Below are 17,138 nucleotides of genomic sequence, written 5' to 3'. Positions count from 1 at the left end.
TGCAGTGCCTCTCCAACCAGTGCCTCCACTAATTTTCCCGGAACAGAAGTCAAACTCACAGGTCTATAATTGCTTGTGTCAGCCTTTGATCCTCCTTTGTGAATTGGGGTCACATTCGCACATCTCCAGTCTATGGGTACCTCCTCTGAGTCCAAGGAAGCTCTCATAATTATGGCTGAGGGTTTGCTTACTTCCTTTGCTGCCTCCTTTAATATAATTGGATAGATCCCATCCACCCCAGGTGCCTTTCTTGTGTTTATCTTCAACAATTTCTCCTCCACTTCAGAGATTTCTCCTCCACTTCAGGGAGTAGGGCTATTGGTCTATATGATTTTGGATCAGTAGGGAGTTTTTCAGGGTTTTTCAGGATTAACCTTAACACAACTTGTTTCCATATTTTTGGGAATATACCTTCTGTCATACAGTTATTATATAGTGCTATTAATTTATCTGGTGCTATTTCTGCTAATTTTTTGATAATCTCAACCTCTAAGAGGTCAAAACCTGGGCATTTATTGTTTTTGGTTTTAGATAGTGCTATTTCTAAGTCTTGTATAGTGAACTGAGGTTCAATATTGACATTGTCATATTCAGTGTTTTCTTTTATAATGTCGAGCTGGGTGGGGGGAATGATTTCCAGTTTCAGTCTGAATGATACTGTCTAGGATGTTATTTACAGAATCCACCCAACACAGGGTTGGGGTTCCATCTGGTTTGACAGTAGTTTCTAAGACATCTCCTCTTGGCAGCTTATTAGTCACTATTCTGTAGACAACTCCCCAAGGGTTATTGTTTCCAGTAGTTCCCACCAAGTGCTTCCAGCATTCCTTTTTCTTATCTCTTATGAGGGCTGTATACTGATTCCTGTGAGTTTTATAAGAATCTCGCAGTGCATCCACCTCATTTTGTGACCAAGATGTTCTGGCTCTTTGAAAATGTCTCCGTGCCTGATGTACCCTACTTCTGAGTATAGTCAGTTCGGGGCACCACCAGGGAACTGTCTGCTTCCTCGGTTTTTTCCGTGGGATAGACAGGGTTGCTGTTTTTGTTAAAATGTTTGTCATAGTCAGTGCTTGCTCGTCCGGGCTACAGTTGCCTGATCTAGACCACTCATTTTCCTGTTTTTACAGCTCAGCTGCTGTATGTTCTGCAACAATCTGCCAGTTTGCCTTTTTAAGGTTATACCTTTTGATATCCAACAGAGAGTGTTGGGTTGTTTGTAATTGCCTGTTTAGTTTGAAGGAAATGGCTCTGTGATCTGATGTGGTCCAGGCTGGCTGGACACACCAGTCTGTGATTTAATAAGCTATTGAATTGGTGGCAAGAGTGATATCAATGTCACTCTCCCACATGGTACTGCTAAAAGTTGGGAGGTTATTTGGTTGGTTTAGCACTTGAAAGGGTGAGGTGGCTATATAGTCTGAAAGTATCTGGCCGTTGTGTGTGCCTGCTCTGTCTTCTGTACGGCTATGCCATAAGGCTGACCGGCAGTTGACATCAGCACACACTATGATATTTGCAACAGTATCAAAAGCCTTTCTAAGATCCAAGTATATAATATCATGCTTGCATCCAGTTCTTTTGTGACTGCATCATAGTATCCAATCAAATTATTCAGGCAAGACTTCCCCTTAACAAAACCATACTGTATCCGAGCTATAACTGAAGCCTTTTCTAGATGATCCTGCAGTGTTTCTTTAACCTGTGCCTCCATTAATTTTCCTGGAACAGAAGTTAAACTCACAGGTCTATAATTACTTGTGTCAGCCTTTGATCCTCCTTTGTGAATTGGGGTCACACTTGCATATCTCCAGTGTATGGGTACCTCCCCTGAGTCCAAAGAAGCTCTCATAATTATGGCTAAGGGTTTGCTTACTTCCTTTGCTGCCTCCTTTAATATAATTGGATAGATCCCATCCACCCCAGGTGCCTTTCTTGTGTTTATCTTCAACAATTTCTCCTCCACTTTACTCTCAGTTATTACAAGATTATCTAGCTTACTGCCAGAGTTGAATACACCTCTGGCATTCTCCTCGCTGAATAGCTCCTCACGTGTGAATGTCGATACAAAATATTCATTTAGTTGATCTTCATCAGCAAGATCATCAACAGTTGAACCATCGATATCAAGTGGACCAATCTGATTCATCCCCTTCCTTCTAGAGTTTACATAATTAAAGAACTCTTTGCTGTTTTACTTTGCATCCCTTACGAAAGATTTCTTATAACCTGCCTTCACCTGCCTAACCTCCTTTGTAACTTGGTTACAGATCAACTTATATCTATCGTTATTGTTATTGTTATTTGGTTTTTTGGAGCATTAGCAACTAAGGCCATATTGCTCCGAGGATATGCGGTGGTCATTCCCTGACCATTCCGCATCCTCCGTATTTGGTGGTCACGGGCTCAAACCCCGGTCTAATCAAGAAGCTTGCACTATGCACTGCCACTCCTGCCCACCTGGCTACACAGGTGCCTCTTATATCTATCATAGGCTTCTGTGTGACGTATTAATTTATATGTATCCCATGCATTTTTCTTCTCTGCCATATGTCTCATTAGTTCATCTGACATCCATTTAGGTCTAAACCTTGCCAAAGATTTCTCGTAATCTGCCTTCGCCTGCCTAACCTCCTTTGTAACTTGGTTACAGATCAACTTGTATCTATCATAGGCTTCTGTGTCATGTGTTAATTTGTATGTATCCCATGCATGTTTCTTCTCTGCCATATGCCTCATCAGTTCATCTGACATCCATTTAGGCCTAAACCTTAAACAATATTTCTTAGTTGGTATGTATAGCCTAGTAGCTTCCAAGATAAGTTCTTTGAATGCTTCCAATTTTGCATTTGCTGTTGGTAACATCATCAGTTGGTCCCACTGTATAGAATTTAAATACTGTCTCAGTCCATCGTAGTCGCCTTTACGAAAGCAATAACCCTTCCCTTTACCCCTAATGGTAGTTACCTCTTTGAGTAAATCCCACTTCAGCACACTGTGATCACTGCCACGTAGTGGTTCATTTATCTGCAGATTCTTAATGCATGAAGAATCACTGCTGATAATCAAATCAAGAGTATTCTTCCTTCTAGTTGCCTCCTGAACATGCTGATGTAGAAAACAATCATCCAATAAATCCACAAAAGCCTTGCTAGTCCGTCAGTGACCAACCCACAAATTCTGGTCCATATCTGGGAAATTAAAATCCCCCCATTATAAGACTCTCTGATTTACTGGTCCACTCTATTTCCCTGTACAGTTTCTTATTATACTCATCAGAGTCATTAGGCCTATAGCACACTCCTACTCTCAATTTTGATCTCCCAACGCTTATGTCACACCAAACTGACTCGACACTGCACTGTCCAGCGATGTCCACTGGCTTCACTTCCTTGGATTTTATGTGTTTCTTAACTAATAGCATAACCCCTCCTCCCTTCCTATCCAGTCTGTCCTTTCTGTAGACCTTGTACTCCCCAAATTCCAGTTCTGCATTCCTTATATCTGTGTGACACCATGTATCTGATATCCCAACAATATCTGCCTTTGATGCTTTGAGCAATACCTCAAATTCATCAAATTTATTTACCAAACTCCTAGCATTGGTGTACACGCAAGTATACATGCACCTGTTCCTATTCTTAGCTACCCTAACACAACCCATGTGTTTAATTGTAGTGCAATGACTTCCAGCAGTCTCTGAATCCCCTGCACCTTGTTTTCCAGGCTGCTGCTCATTCCAATAGAAGCAGTGCAAGAATCACTTTCACCTCTGCCAGTGGCTACTGTTAATCTATTAGTCCTTGTATCCCCCCAATCTAACTGTTTTCTGACCCACTTAATACTGCCTCGATAGCATTAGCAAATATTCTTGCACCCTTTCTATTTAAGTGTATCCCATCCCTGTAGAAGCATTCTCTCCTGTTAACAAGTACAGACCAGGCTGAAAAACATTCTACCCCTTGAGCCTTGCACAATCTTTCCAGGGCCGAATTGATCGACAAGGCTCTCATCATATACTCCCTCCTATCGTGTCTATATGTTGTGAACGGTTCCCTTTTATGTTAATAGGCAAACTGAATGCACTTTACTTGCAAAATTATTGTATTCTATTTATTGATTCTACTTTTTGACTCTATTAACAATAAATTTATTAGTGATAGTATTTAGTGGCAAGTGGTGTAAGGAAGTAAGCTTATACAGCATGAGCCAAAAAAAATCAGTAGTGAAATAAAAAAAAAAAAAAAAAAATACTACTCATTCACCTCATCTTTCATTTGTCCATCTCCTCTAATAATTTGTCTAATTCTTCCTTAAATTCCCACTTCCACAACACCAGATTGAAGTTTGTTCCAACAAACAATCATTATCTGCTAGAAAGCAAGTTTTTGCACATCTGCAGCAGTCCTTTTTGGTTTGAATTTATGTCTCATTATGTGTGTTGTCTGAGCTTCTGAAACTTTAACACAAGTGAGGTGCATTCACTTCAGGTATTCAGATTATTAAATCTGATTTCCGAAAGTCACAGTTTGGCAGCAATGCTAGTATAAAAACAAAGAAAAAACATATACACTATTATATTTATGTGTACATGTCATATTAATGTTATGCATTCCGCTTTGTAATTATTATTATTTTTTTTTTTACATAATAGGGTGATGGAGGACTTCCTGGATTACCTGGCCTAACTGGAGAGAAAGGTGATAGGGTAAAATTAAAAATTTATTTTGTTTTTAGCAGCAATTTATTCAGTTAAAAATTTTTTTTTTTTTTGATTTACTGTAATAAATCTTTGAGGAGAGATTTTAACATTATTGCTTCATTGTTATATTAATTATTTTTAACTTGAATCATTATGGTTTTACTTGGATTAATATTACTTCATTATATAAAAATGTTCTCTTTAACTCCTGACCTGTGAAGTCAGCATGACCACATGGGCCAGATTGGTTTAGAAGTAATCATTTTGAAAATGAATAGTGATCACTGTGTTTGAGTGATGACTGCATTCATTGATGAACTTGAACCACAGTCAACTCAAATGCATGTGTTACTGTACACCATTCTAACCATTTAACTATGATTATTTCAAGCTTTGTGATACTTCTCACAAAGAGGAATAGATTATTGTATGAACATTTTTGAATTAAATTTATTTTCTTAATTAGATCCAGAAATTGTATTAAGCCTTTATATTAGAAAACAGGCATTGTGTCAGGAATAATGTCAACAATAAGATTGCTCAAGACTACTGACTAAACTTGATTAAATAAATATATAAAAATAAGCTGAAAATACTAAAAACAATTAAAATATGTACAGGTTAAAATTAATAAAATAAATTTGAATCACAAAACAAACTGAATAGCTTTCAAGGCAGGGCACTGCTTTGTCAACTAAATAGTGCATCGCTTGCTACAATATAAATAGCAGGTTTGTCACATGATGGGGGGAACCATGATGCTCAAAAAAAGTAAGTAATGATTAGGTGAATAACTAATTAAATCTGTCCTAATTGGATTTGGAGGCAATAAATGAGATTCATTAGCAATCTCATTTATTGCCTCCAACAGTATCGTGATCACCAACAGTATTCTGAGCATGCCAGTGCTTGTTACAGGGTGGATGTCCGTACCTTTATTGTGGTTAAAATTGGATGCTGTCATTGAAATATGGAGTGCCTGGAGCCAAAAGCAAAAATGGAAATTTTGAATGTGAAAGTGGTCAATAATCTCAGTGCTGTTGCAGGGGTCAAGCATGTCATGTTATTCTTCATTCCAGTAATGTCTAGCATTGGTGGAGCAAGCAAAATGGCAGTGCTGATAGCCTCCCATTTTCAAATTTCTTCCAATCTCCTTCCTGATTAACCATCATAACTCATTCTACAATCCAGGCACTTTATGTGGTAAACAAATTTACTTTATGTAGTCTTGCCCTGTGTAAAAAGAATGTGGCGGTGCCTCCGTAGCCAGGTGGGCAGGAGCAGCAGTGTGTAGCACACGCTTCTTGGTTAGACTGGGGTTCAAGCCCGTGATCACCAAATACGGAGGATGCGGAAAGGTCAGGGAATGACCACCGTATATCCCTGGAGCAATATGGCCTTAGTTGCTAATGCTCCTAAAAACCAAGTAACAACAACAAAAAATGTGGCTTTTTTTGTTAGCAATGAGAGATTGCAATTTCCTGCCATAGAGTTTTATGCATTTAATATGGTAATTCCAGTATCATGGCAAGGTGCTTGAAAATGCCCTGGTGGGGGTATGGGTAACAGACAAACATTCAGCGTCGTGTGGCAGGAGATACTATAATGTGATATCATGAGCTTTTCAATCCATCACATCCAGGAAATTAAGACTGTTGTCTGGTTCTAAGGCCATGATGAATTGGATCTAGAGAAAGAGAATTAAGTTAACAGAGAATTAACTTAAATTAGAATTAACTTAATTGACTAAATTGACTCACAATACCGGTCAAAATCTTAATACCTGTATTTCGGTATTTTTAATTTATGAAATCGGGATACCGGTATTCCAAAAAAATATATTTTTTGCAATGAATTTTGATGACAGTTAGGTGCAATAAAGTAAGGAAAAAATAAGCAATTACTTGAATTCACATTTTAAATCAAACTTTTATTACAATAAATTATTGTACACCCTGTGGGCCAACATAACGCCCTATTGATCATTTTAGAATAACTGTATGTTTAATAAATATTCTAGCAAAAATTATTAAACATACAGTTATTCTTAAAACAAAAAAAATAAGCATCCACACTACCTATCCGAATAAAGTGAGCTCTTAAACTGATCTAATTTTGGTACATATTATTTAATTATCGGCAGAAAACGTCCTTTTTGATTCTGTGCTGTTTGGCATTTTGTACTGAGATAGTAGTAGACGAGTTGCACTTTAAACCCCCCCGCCCTTATTCCCTCATCTTCAAAACATCTTATTTCCTTTTTATAAAAAATAAAAAATATTTCCTTTTTGGCTTTTTATGGCACTATATCCATATTAACGAAAGAAAGGGACTGACAGTTAAGCTTGGTGAGAAAACCAAATCTAACTTGTGGGGGGTGTATTTATTTATTTATTAATTTTTATTTCCCTCTACCTTAGTATTGCTGTCAGTGGCCATTGTTATGATTTTCGTACAGCAACTCCCCCTCAAGCACTAAGCCCCGCAAGCTACCTGACTGCGTTAAAAAATGGTAATTTCCAGGAGCTGAGGGATATTCCCTCCCCCCACAAGTATATATATTATATATCGCATATATATACAGGGTGTTTCAGTTAAATGTTTCAGAACTTCTGAGAGGGGTAGGGTACATCCTGACAACTCGAAATCATATAGCAATGTGGGGTCGGAAATGCTTTCCTGAAGCGGTGTTGTACACAGAAGCACCATAAAAAGAAAAGAGACCGTAAGTGAGAAATCGTTTTAATAATACATGAAAAGAAGCAAAAGGTACACGGATTAAAGTAAATGTTCGAAGTTTCTTCAACCTCGTATTGCTTTCGCACAGTGGTACCTTGGAAAATGTGCTACAAATCCCCTTTTTCCTGCTGAAGTGTTGTTTTCCGATGAGGCATCCTTCACAAGGGAAGGAATTTTCAACACGCATAACGACCATATCTGGGCGGTCGAGAACCCGCATGCAATACGACGTCGTGCAGCACAGATTCGATTTTCGGTCAATGTATGGGCCGGTATTATGGGAGATCACCTCATCGGACCTTACCTGTTACCGTGTCGTCTAACCGGACCTATCTACTTGATCTTTCTGCAGCAAGTATTGCCACAACTTTTGAGAGATGAACAGATTTCTGCATCGACGCAACAGACAATGTGGTTCCAACACGATGGAGCCCCTGCCCATTATAGCGGAGATGTTCGTAACTACCTGGATGTCACATTTGGTCAACAGTGGATCGGACGTGGTGGTCCCGTGCGTTGGCCTGCTCGGTCACCCAACCTATCATGTCTTGATTTTTATTTCTGGGGTCTTATGAAATCGCTAGTTTATGACAACCCTGTTGGCAATGCTGAGGAGCTGGTTGCAAGAATTGCAACCAGCTCCTCAGCGAATTTCGAATTTCTTCGGCAGTAGCTGCCGAAGAAAAAGTCATTTATCATACACCCTACAAAAGTCATTTATCATACAAATTTATTTACAATACATAACTGGTGTTCATTTACATCTAACCTATTAATTTTTCTCATTTAATCTGTTAATATATGCTATATTTCCATAAAATTTCTCTCATTTAATAATCTCAACTCTCTCTACAGCTTCAAACACTAAACTAATTCAATCTTAATCACTTCCTCATATTTCTCTTATTCACCAATATCAATCTCTTCACAACAGCAATCCATAAGTCGCTAACTTAATATTAACAGTTCCATGTAATCTCTCTTAATTTAACAATATCAATTTTCTTTACAACTTCAACCAATAAACCAACTCAGTACTTAACATTTCCTTATTTCTCGTGTTTCTTCAACTCTAACTCTTCTTCAACTTCAACTCTGGTTGTCAGATGAACTAATGAGACATGTGGCAGAGAAGAAAAATGCATGGGATACATATAAATTAATGGGTGACATGGAAGCCTATGATAGATATAAGTTGGTCTGTAACCAAGTCACAAAGGATTAGGCAGGCAAAGGCAGACTACGAAAAATCCTTGGCAAAGGATGCAAAGAAAAACAGAAAAGAGTTCTTTACATACTTGAACTCGAGAAGGAAAGGGATGAATCAGATTGGTCCACTGGATATTGATGGTTCAACAGTTGAGGATCCTGCTCAGGTGGCTAACAATCTAAACGAGTATTTTGCATCTACATTCACGCATGAGGAGTTATTCAGGAAGGAGAATGATGTAGGTAAAGTAAACATTGGCAGTGAGCTGGATGATTTTGTAATAACTGAGAGGAAAGTGGAGGAGAGATTGTTGAGGATAAACATAAAAAAGGCACCTGGGGTGGATGGGATCTATCCAGTTATATTAAAGGAGGCAGCAAAGGAAGTATGCAAACCCCTAGCCATAATTATGAGAGCTTCTTTGGACTCAGGGGAGGTACCCATAGACTGGAGATGTGCAAATGTAACCCCAATTCACAAAGGAGGATCAAAGGCTGACACAAGTAATTATAGACCTGTTAGTTTAACTTCTGTTCCAGGTAAATTAATGGAGGCACTGGTTAAAGAAGCACTGCAGGATCATCTAGACAAGAATTCAGTTATAGCTCAGACGCAGCATGGTTTTGTTAAGGGCAGGTCTTGCCTGACCAATTTGATTGGATACTATGATGTAGTCACAAAAGAACTGGATGCAGGGAATAACTTTGATATTATATATTTGGATCTTAGAAAGGCTTTTGATACTGTTGCACATGGAAGACTGCTGCACAAATTGGAGCAGTGTGGCATTGGAGGCAAATTGCTACTATGGATAAGGGGATGGTTGAGTGGCAGAAGACAGAGAGTGGTAATCAATGGACACTGCTCAACGTGGACTAATGTTATTAGTGGAGTTCCTCAAGGTTCAGTGTTGGGTCCGTTGTTGTTTTCGGTGTTTATGAATGATATTGATGATGGGATATCAAGTTTAATGTCCAAGTTTGCAGATGATACAAAGGTTGGCAGGGTCGTTAAGGACACTACTGACGCTATGCTGCTGCAACAGGATCTGGAAAGGTTGAACAGATGGGCTGAGAGGTGGCAAATGAAGTTTAACATTGACAAATGTAAAGTACTACATATGGGAAACAGTAACCCCAGAGCAACGTATCAACTCTGCGGTACTGCACTGACAGTGGTGGAGAATGAAAAGGACCTGGGGGTAATTGTGCAGGGAGATATGAAGTTCTCTGAGCAGTGCAGACGAGCTGCAAGAGTAGCTCATGGTGTCTTGTCAATGATATACAGGAATTTTTCTAGCAGGGATAAGGAGGTGATTATTCCCTTGTATAAGGCAATGGTTAGGCCACATCTTGAGTACTGTATACAGGTCTGGAGGCCTCATTTCAAGAAGGATGTAGAGCTGCTGGAACGGGTACAGAGAAGGGCAACAAGATTAGTAAATGGAACAAAGGGTTGCTCTTACGAAGAAAGGCTTAAGTTTTGCAAATTACAGAGTCTGGAGACTAGGCACCGGCGAGGTGATCTGATAGAGGTGTATAAGGCCTTGAATGGTTTGAGCATGCTCAATGCAAATGGGATTCTTCATCTTTCTCAGAATAATCACCTCAGAGGGCATAAATTCAAATTGAGGAAGGACGGATGTCGGATAGATGTGCGGAAATTTGCCTTTGGCCAGCGGGTGGTTGGTTGGTGGAACCGACTTCTATCACTTGTTGTTGAAGTTGATAGCCTAAACAAATTTAAAGCTCAACTGGACAGGTATTTCGAACGAACGGAGGGGTGAAATGGGAGTGGGTTTTTTTTTTTTTTTTTTTTTTTGGCTGATGCTGAATAAGCTTGCTTTCTTGCATCGTATGCCTCTACTAATGCTAATGCTAATGCTAATGCTAACCTTACTCCAAAATAATCTCCCACTTTATCTAAGTACCATTTCCAACTCAGCGCAGTTCAGAGGACTTACCTTCCTTCTCTTTCACGGTGGGATTCCTTTGTGCGGGTTCCTTCCATGGAGTGCGGTGATGTCTCTCTCTCTCTCTCTCTCTCTCTCTCTCTCTCTCTCTCTCTCTCTCTCTCTCTCTTCTTAGTTGAACTATGATCTCTACTGTATAGCTCTTCCAGTACTGTCTTATTTCGGGATTTTGAGAACAGTTCTCCGTTAATACTGAAGGAAATTACCACAGCAGTAGTAGAAACCAGGGCACTATCTGACTGGCTTGCTATTCAACTTCTGGATTAACTTCTAGCACAGGAACATGACCGGCAGAACCCTTCACTGCTGGACTCTCCCAGAACCGGACCCAAACTGAACCCAGAACTACCACTGGAAGTTTGCAACCCCTCCGAACAACAACCACAAACCCCTCTTTTGGTACGAGCACCTTATTTATTTCCTTCTCCTTTATTTATTTATTGAATTGATTGCAAGTTAGAATCCGCCCCCTGTACTATTTTATATGCAAGCTTATGTGCAAACCCCAGAGGGGTTTTCACATATTTGCTTAGTCTCCCTATCTAATTTACAGAAAAAACAGAATATTTTTCCCGCACAACGAAACGCTTTCGTCTTTTACCTCAAGATCACCTTTTCACAATACCTTTGAACTGCTCCATACCGATACCCTTTCACAAAATGCACTGTGTTGCATCCTCAAGTAGTGGTGTAATAAAGGGATTAAACTATTGTTCAGAAGCTTTTAATTTTAACCCTTCCACACCTGCCATACCATTGTTCACCATATTCCTTAATTGCACTACCAGGCCTTCTACCACTAATGGAAATATTTCCGTAATGATGTTTTTGTTATTTCTTAAGTGCTTTACTTCCACACACACACTGCACTTACTAAGAGAAATATATTTGTAAGATTTTATGTCTTACAGTTTCATGATGTTTTCAGGTTTCTATTGCATTTGTTCTGTATAAAAATTCCTCATTTACAAATTCAGCAGTATTAATGATTTATTGCTGTTGATTTTATAACCTTTATGTGAATAAATCATGGATAATTATTTTTTAAATTAGTACCGAAAAACTGGTATTTTTGTATCGGTACCGGGGAAAAATGACCGGGATCCCGGAATCTCGATATTGTAAGCCCTAATCACGACCCCTCCACTTCCTGGGGAATGACCACAAACTTCAACAGGTTGTTAATCAGAGTTGATTTTGAACCAAAAATATTATATGAATATGTACTGCTTTCAAGCATTACAAGAACTATGATCATTTAAAGACATATGTGGTTGTTGCTAAATAGTAGATAGATATTATTTAAAAAATAGCTTAATAGGTATTAAATGGTAGAAGACAGTCATTTTTATTACACAGCATAATTTGAATAATTTTTATATAAATATTACCAACATATCACATTTTAATTTACTATTCAAAACAACCACCACTGTTTTCTATATACAGCCTCGCATGTTTCTAAGCAGACTTTATTGACAGTTAGATACTTTTCAGAATTTCTATATATGTAGTTTTTTAACTTTATATGCTCAGCTGTATAATGTTTTGGCTCAAATTTCATGGAGTGCCCATTATTAGTATAGTGTGTGTGATATTAGTATTCATATTATACTATTAGCAAAATGATGCAAGGAAGCAACTTTATAGCATCAACCAAAAACAGAAAAATATTTTTACCCACCACATTTGCTCAGTTCTAATAATTTATATAATTCCTCTTTAAATTTATATAAACCACCTACTTCCATAGTACTAAGTGAGAGTTTTTTTCAACCAGCCAAAGAGAAAAAAAAAAAAAAAAAAAACTTTTCTGCATAAAAGCAAATTTCTTCCCCTTTATTCTGAAACCATACTTTTTCAATTTAAATTTATATCACCTTGTGGGTGTCATTTGAGAAATGCTAAGGATGCCATCAGCATTTAGTTTACTCATTCTTTATGTATCCAAAATTTTTATTATACACAGTAGTGCCATATAGAATGTTTCAAGTTTTTTTTCATTATTAGAGCACATGATGCAAGAAAGCAAGCTTATACAGCATCAGCCAAAAAAAACCACTTCCCATTTCACTGATCCATTCATTCCGAATGTTTGTCTAGTTCTGCCTTGAATTTATTTAAGCTGTCAACTTCCACAACAACAGATGGAAGTTTGTACCAGCAATCAACTACCCACTGGCTAAAGGCAAATTTCCACACATCTATTCTACAACTGTCTTTCCTCAGGTTGAATCTATGCCCTCTCAGGTGATTATTCTGAGCAAGAGAAAGGATCCCATCAGCATTGAGCATGCTCAAACCATTCAAGGCTTTATACACCTCAATCAGATTGCCTTGCAGGTGCCTAGCCTCCAGAAGTTGCAATTTGCAGAACTTAAGCCGTTCTTCGTAAGAGCACCCTTTGTTCCCTTCACCAGTCTTGTTGCCCTTCTCTAAACTCATTCTAGCAACTCTATATCCTTCCTAAAATGAGGCTTCCAGACCTGTACGCAGTACTCAAGGTGTGGCCTGACCATTGCCTTATACAAGGGGATAATCACCTCCTTATCCCTGCTCATAAAATTCCTGTAATAATCACCAAAAGGAAATAAAACTATTGTTACTACTGTAAGATTCTTACTAACATAATGTCGGATATGTTGGATACATGTCCAATAGATACATCCTTCGCTGGTTTCTTATCCACCATGAATCAAGGGTATTAGTAGGGTATTAGAATGATTCATAGATAGGATATTAGTACAGCATTAGAATGATGCATGTATGGGGTATTAGTACGGTATTAGAATGAGGTGGCAGCAATGCTTATATGGCTTCAGCCACAAAAAAAATCCATTTCTTTTGTCCCTTCCTTCTAATAATTTGTCAAAACCTTTAAATTTATTCATTTACAGACCACACACACACACACACACACAGAGGGAGGGGACATGAGTTTAGTCTTTCTCAGCAAGAATGTCCTTTCCTTTTTGTGTCCCCAACTGATCTTATTGTTCTTCTCCTTCTGACAGATCTATATCCTTCCTAACATGAGATTTACAAACTGCAATAATTAAAGACAAACAACCAGCCAAGGAATTAAAAATTTACTATAAAAATAAAATATACAGAATATAATGAAATACTGTGATACACTATCAGAAGACTAAAATATTACAATAAATTACGATAAAATAAACTACGATAAAACGTTAAAAATACCGAAGCAATAAAATTATCTAAAATTAACTGGATTAAAAGCGATAAAACCTGAAGCTTTCAGAGACAGCAGTCAACAGTACTGTTGAAGAAGGAGCAAGCAGTCTCTGAAAGCTTCAGGTTTTATCACTTTTAATCCAGTTTATTTTAGATAATTTTATTGCTTCGGTATTTTTAACTATATTTTTAACGTTTTATCGTAGTTTATTTTATCGTAATTTATTGTAATATTTTAGTCTTCCGATAGTGTATCACAGTATGTCATTATATTCTGTATATTTTATTTTTATAGTAAATTTTTAATTCCTTGGCTGATCTTTGTCTTTAATTATTGCAGTATGGAATTTCCCAGCCCCATAGGCCTATTTGAAGATATGAGATTTACAAACCTGTATTCAGCACTCAAGATGTGGTTTTACTATTGCCTTATACATTGGAATAAATATCTCTTTGTTCCTTGTGGCAGAATTCTTGTATATCATTGGCAAAATCCAATGTCCTAGCAGTGTGCCTATGTGTACACGGGTGCACACTGTTCAGAGAAATTCACGTCAGACTGTACTGTTACTCTTAAATCTTTTCTTTTTTCACCATCTTGAATTTAGTGCTACTCAAATGCTATGTTATTCTGTTAGTCTGCTATCCAGATGCAGTGCCTTGCATTTATCGCTGTTAAACCTCAATTACCATTTTTCAGCAAATCTGTCTAGTTCATCTAGATCTTTAAGTGGCATAGCCTTATTAATATTATTAACCACCCTGCCTGTTTTTGTGTCATCAGCGCTAAATGACACTTTGTCATCCTGGTGTATGCCTCTTGTCTGCTTGAGGAAAGTGTCACTTTCCACATATCTCTTTCCACACTTCCACATATGAGACCAGTGAACTACCTCTATCACTCTGCTGATTGCAACTATCATTGCAGTACACAAATAAATTGAAATCCCTACCTGACCACCCTATATGGTTATCTATATTCGAATCACATTGAGATAACCTCTATAATTCTTTTTGGTATTTGAATTTGAGGATATTTTAATACATCTAACACAATAATAATAGATCACGTTCAGATATCTCTTTCTCTCTCTCTCCCCCCCTCTCCCCCCAACCCATGGAACATAAGCTTTCCGGTCATTGTTCTTCCTGCAGGGAAGAATAGTGGCTGGAAAGAATAATGTTCCAAGTATGCTTTGTTCCAAAGTGGCATAGTTTTTTTTTCCCAGAGGAAGAACATTGTGCCATTTTGTGCTTATCAGAAATTTCATTCTGTGTACGGAGCCCAGTTTTCTGATTTCTTACCAATCTATACTGTGGGTTGAAGGGTTTGATGCCTGACCATTTAGTAGGATCAGTTGCTGTTTTTCCAGATTTTATTATACAGAGTGTCTGTAAATGATGTTTCTGATTTTGATATATTTCTTTTTATTCAGAATTACTTCAAGCTACTCCCGTGAAACACATACCAGCTGAAAAATCAATTGAATAAGTTTTATGAAGGTACATAAAATCATTGGTAAAGTTCAATGCGGGCACCACGAGTAACTCGAACGATATCATAGTGATATTCAATCCCCTGCCACACGCTGTGCTTCATTTCGCAATCAATTTTACTAAAGGCCTCTGTGATCCGTGCCTTCAGCTCCTGCAGTGTTGTTGATAGGGATGTACACATTGTCCTTCACATAACCCCACAAAAAAGGGCCTCGAGTGCCAAGCGATATTAGTGACCACAGAACCTTTCCAGAGTGATTATCTAGTACGCTTAACTGTAAATATGTTTCTCCTGAGTTTTGAAAGTCCGATAACTCCTGAATATTATAATTAAATAGCTATATTCAAATACTGTAACCTAGAAAGGAAAGCCACCTTTCTTTAATCCCTCTTTTATTTTTAGTTAATACTAACCCTTTTCTTCGGTTGGGTCACTAGGTGGCACCGCTCTTGCCTCCACGTGGCGGGGCTGGTAACTTGGGAGAAAAAGACAATCTCCCGGGGCCAAAAAAAGAGCATATCACGAGTAAGTCAAGCTCAGACTTATCTGGGCTGCCAGACACAACCCAGATAGCAAAAAAGAAAGATAGTTCCACAGCAGGAACTGCAAAGTGCCAAAAAGAATAGTCAGCTCTTTACATACCTTATCAGAACTTGGGAAAAACATACACTTCTGCTGGGTTCCAGGACATATGGCAATTCCTGGAAATGAACTAGTGGACAGTGCTGCCAAATTAGCTCACCTACCACCTGAGAACAAGTGGAAAGTGCCTCATCAAGACTATCGACCAATAATCCAGGAAAAATGCATGTGCCAATGGCAGTTATTATGGGAAAATCAACCTAACAATAAGCTTTGAAGTATCAAGCCAAACCTTGAGCGATAGCCTTCCAGCTTCAGTTCAATCCGACATCAGGAGGTAATATTGGCTCGTCTGCAAATAGGTCACACATATATCACTCGTGGTTATCTTTTAAGAAGAGAGATACCCCCCCCCCCCTCAATGTCATCACTGTAATACAGTGCTCTCAGTGAAACACATTCTGGTTGAATGCATAAAATATACAAGAGAACGCCAGAATCTTTTCACAACAGAAGATCCTCCTACACTTACTTCACTTTTAAATAATGAAACAAATGTCTCAAGCATTTATAACTTTCTCAAGATGATTAAAGTATATCACCTCCTTTAGTTAGTTAAAAAATTACTTTCTGGTTCCTTTTTTCCACTTTCTCTATTTGAGAAGAAATGGCATACATACTTACCATATGTATGGCACACTATGGCCATAGTTGCCAATGCACCCATTAAATCCCAAAACAAACAAACAAACAAACAAACAAACAAACTCCACAAAAAGAAATCCATTGGCGTCAGACCAGGCAACCTTGGAGGCCATTCTATATGGCCTCCATGCTGAATCCAATGCTTGAAGTAATTCTGAATTAAAAAATATCAAAATCAGAAACATCATTTGTGGACACCCTGTATTTAATTAGCATCTCTAAGTATAGTATAAATATGCAGAGCTTCATGTTATAAAACTTGCTTTGGTCCACATTAAAATCAAGCAATATAAAAAGTGTATGTTATATAAAGACTCACAAAGTTCTTACAGGCACGAACAGGAACAAGACATTCACATTCAATTTTATATTGGATTTAACAGAGGTTATAATCTCTATTATAAACTAATGTTGAAGTTGTTTCTGTTGGAGCTGAAATCACTCTGAATTCAGAGGAAATGACTTAGCCAGTGAAGCAGGATTCTCTAGTTTATGGAAAGTACAGAAGGAAGTTGTTGTAAGTAGGCTATAA

General features: G+C 38.0%; 1 protein-coding gene across 1 annotated transcript in view; it reads left to right on the top strand.

Moving 5' to 3' along the window:
- LOC150083829 (uncharacterized) overlaps positions 1–17,138 on the top strand; it is a 607,249-nt gene that overhangs the window by 194,752 nt on the left and 395,359 nt on the right. The window contains exon 14 of the mRNA XM_090375392.1: positions 4,655–4,708. Coding sequence (XP_090231518.1) covers positions 4,655–4,708 — 54 coding nt within the window. The remainder of the gene's footprint in view (positions 1–4,654; positions 4,709–17,138) is intronic.

Source organism: Mastigoproctus giganteus, chromosome 6 (genome assembly GCF_048544385.1).
Source record: "Mastigoproctus giganteus isolate SK-2022 chromosome 6, ASM4854438v1, whole genome shotgun sequence".
NCBI classification, from domain to species: Eukaryota; Metazoa; Arthropoda; class Arachnida; order Uropygi; family Thelyphonidae; genus Mastigoproctus; species Mastigoproctus giganteus.
The sequence above is the reverse complement of the archived record's forward strand: the minus strand, read 5'-3'. Positions and strand labels throughout refer to the sequence as shown.